Source organism: Poecilia latipinna, unplaced genomic scaffold (genome assembly GCF_001443285.1).
Source record: "Poecilia latipinna isolate Pla-1442-1.1 unplaced genomic scaffold, P_latipinna-1.0 Scaffold810, whole genome shotgun sequence".
NCBI lineage: Eukaryota > Metazoa > Chordata > Actinopteri > Cyprinodontiformes > Poeciliidae > Poecilia > Poecilia latipinna.
In genome coordinates, this window is record NW_015113426.1 from 226,077 (window position 1) to 229,855 (window position 3,779).

The 3,779-nt window shown below is 39.6% G+C and overlaps 1 protein-coding gene across 1 annotated transcript in view; it reads right to left on the reverse strand.

The window, feature by feature from the left end:
- Positions 1-780: 780 nt before the first annotated feature.
- LOC106956360 (putative neural-cadherin 2) overlaps positions 781-3,779 on the reverse strand; it is a 34,469-nt gene continuing 31,470 nt past the window's right edge. Inside the window, exon 11 of the mRNA XM_015047150.1 lies at positions 781-2,940. Coding sequence (XP_014902636.1) covers positions 2,374-2,940 — 567 coding nt within the window. The 3' untranslated portion in view covers positions 781-2,373. The remainder of the gene's footprint in view (positions 2,941-3,779) is intronic.

Sequence of the window (3,779 nt, forward strand, 5' to 3'; positions counted from 1 at the left end):
AAAAAAAAAAACATTTTTTTTTGCTTTACAAAAATTTACATTTTGTAAAAAAATGCATCCCATCTCATATATTTTTTCTGCATCAGGTGGGATCTGAACCAATCAGAACAGTGGCAGACAATCCCTTTAACTTTTCCAGTCTATCAGCCATTTTATCATGGCTAACTGTGTTCTTACTTAGCTCTAACTTAACCTGTTGTCAAGTAATATTGCTTAAATATATTGCTTTAAATCAACAGTACAATGGCTCATCTTGGCAGCCTGATGATTAATTTACTTTTAGCACTGCTTTTTCCCACTTTTTTGCAATTCTTACTATGAATTTCACATTTCCTCTTAGGCGTTTGATGAGTTTGCTCCAGTCTGCCCTGCAGCATCTGCTCCATGTTAACTTACACTGCCCTCTAGTGGCTGAGAGATAAATCACACACCCTTACAGGAAAATCAAAGCAAAGCAACTCCCTCGGATCATTGTCGCTCCCAGGTGAAAGAACTGGAAAAGACAACATGACTATGCAGTTTGTTGGCCTCACATACAGAACAACACCAAGTCGGATTGAGTCCCGAATTATCCTGGAATCTTGGGTCATCAACACTTTAATATTTTAACATAACCTTTAAACTTTTAAAAATACATATATATATATATATATATATATATATATATATATATATATATATATATGTATATATATATATATATATATATATATACATAAAGTGTATATATATATATATATATATATATATATATATATATATATATATATATATATATAGTTTTTTTTTTACTTTTTTTCCTCAGTGTTAATATAAACAATGTAATGTGTCTGTTTACACTGTAGGTAAGCAGAAAGCTCTATGGTTGTGTAACTTAAAATTTAAATGAACCGCTTATCATGCATTCAGTCCTTGGGACGAATTTTAATAACTGTAATAATATTTGACCTACATCGTAATTCATGATGACTGAGATAATCACGGATTCGTGCTAGGATCCTCGGATCCCGCTGTGAGAATTCCCCACTCGTGTGGCGATAAACCCCTGAATGTAGAAACGACGAGCCGCTATTACTGCATCTGGCCTAAAGGTGGCAGTGTGGCCCCGTGCAACCGCTGCATCTCGAAGGAATCTGACCCGATCAAGTTTGACTGCATACAAGGAGACGTTCTGTAGAATTAAGGTGGTGAGGATCTTTTATTCACTTCGAGAGGGTTTATCTCATGTGGGTAGTACACCAAGACTCATGAATACAAATGGGTATAACACGAGGCTCTTTGAAGACCTACAGGGTGTTAAAAATCCTCTTTTTGGTCTCTTATATGTCTTAGCGTGATGCATTATGTAGGTGCGCAGACGTATGGAAAGGACACGTCAGTTCTATCAGCTGCAGGCAGCAGCTCAGTGTGCTTCTCCAGAGACTCGCTCCAGTGTCACACTTGCTTAATTCCAGTAATGTTGCCCAATTAAGTATGATGTAGGGCTGCCTGCTGGGACCCTGACGTTTTGAGTTTATATTGAAGAGTCTCAGCCACTTAGGTCAGATGGCTACAGGCTCTCAACATGAATAATTAATCCCAGAATTGACCTTGCTCTTATCAGTGGCTCTTCTTGCTGGTAGCAGTTAGTCTAATATGACAAGAGCAGCTGCTCGAGATCGTTCCGAATGTTATCGTCGTACGAACATTGAAAACACCATGGAAGGTGTTATTTTAATAACATGAAAGTGATAAGACATCCAATGTAAATCTCATTTAGCTGATTCATGTTTGAAGATGAAGGTTTGCTTGAACATCAAAAAAAAAAAGAAAAAAGAGAAATATTTGAGCATGACGAATGTGAACGCCTGTTTGAACAAGACCGAGTTTGAAATGTTATCAAACATACTCATTTATTTAAAAGGAAATAGATAATACAAATGAAACAATTTTCATTTTGTCACATAAATGATTTCATGAGTCATTAACAGCGCAAAGAATCCAGTTTTCTCAGAGAAAACCCATTTGGCCCGCTGCTTGCAAACATTTCTTCTATGAGCTTTATGACATGGGTTGCTTTGACACAGGGCGCCTCCAAAAAAATGCTGTCTGTGAATTAAATACTGTACAGTGCAATTCCAAATAAACAATACGTCACATCTGATCATTCATCGGTAAACATCTTTTATATCAAAGAACATAAATCTTCAAAGTTTCTTCAATACAGTAGATTTATAAGAGAATTCACACAGACTCGGCGCAGTCTTTCCAGTCTTAAAGTATTTCACATTTAATGACCTCCCTTTGGATTTCCACCATTGATTTCTGATTAATGTTGTTTTTTTGTTTTTTTTTTGCTGGGTAACCTCCAGTTCTGTTTCTCAGAGCGCAGCCTCACCCATTCTTCTCACACTTCAGCTGCCCTCTGCTCTCCTTAAGCTTGTCCCTCTGACTGTCCGCAGTCTTGGAGTCTCCCCTTAGGTCGCACATCACGGCTCGAAGGGTTCTAAATGTGTCCATCCGGGTTATCTGGGCGGCGTGAAGCTTCACTTCTGAGCCCTGGGACGCGCTGAGGGAGCTGAGGGAGCGCACCGAGGACAGGTTGTGCTCCTTTCCAGAGGGACGGCGCGGCGTGGTCATGGTGCCGGCGTCCTCTGTGTGCTCCATGTCTCTGATGACCTCACACAGGTAGCGGGCCAAATCTTGGCTGGAGAAGGAGAAGGCTCTCTGAGAGCGGCGGAAGGTCAGAGGGGACGACAATGTTTCTGCCTCGGAGGGGGGGATGGCCAGACGCAGGGCAATAGCAGCGTTGCCATTTCCATTTGACATCCCCTTCTTGTTGTTGTCTTGAGGAAGCTTAGTCTGCGGGTAGGAGCTGGTGTTTTGTGGGTAGCTGTAGCGGAGGGACTGTGCGGGGCTGGGCTGGAGGGAGCGCTGCAGCTCCACCATGTTGAAGGCATTCTGTGACAGCAAAGAAAGAAAAGGACAAAACAGAATAAAATATACATTGTTTTCTTATATATATATATATCTAGGCGATAAGAACAATGCTGCACACGCCATAATGACCAATGCCATTTTGTCATGCTGCATGACAATTTAACCAGTGTGGCTCAACTGATGATTCTGGGAGTAAATGAGCCCGTTACTTAGAGTAAGATGGGAATCCTCAGCATAGGAAGGGAAATTGGCAACAACAGCTCCTTTGATCAGCCAAGTAATTCATTATCTGTGTGAGGGGATGGTGTTCTGCTCTTACCAAGCCTATTAAAACCGAAGCATTAACAGCTATCGGTGCCTTTTTGCTTAATTTCATCTAATTGACTTGCATCCCTCGATCTCCAGGGGACTGATATTTGGTTATCGTTTTGCAGCAGAGAACATTTTATATAAAATGTTAATGTTTACTTTCTCAACTGTGTCCTCTTTTGTGTATTTATTGCCAAAGTATACTGCGATGACATTTATAACGCCTTGCAAGAGTTTTCAGTAGATCTTCATGCATTTTGTCACATTACAACCACAAAGATTAGACAAGACTGTAAATAACATGATAGACCAACACAGAGTAGCATAATTATCAAGTGAAATTCAAAGATTTTTGGCCTTCGGTGCATTTTTGAAATACACTTAAGACAATAAAGTAGGTGAAATGTTATTTTGCCCCTTTACTCTAAAAACACACAAAAAAAATGAAGTGCAATCAATGCTCATTTGGAAGTCACCTTAATAAATACTATCTCACTGTGTGCTATTTAAACTCAGTATAATTACAGTTGCTCTGTGAAGACTTGAGAGGT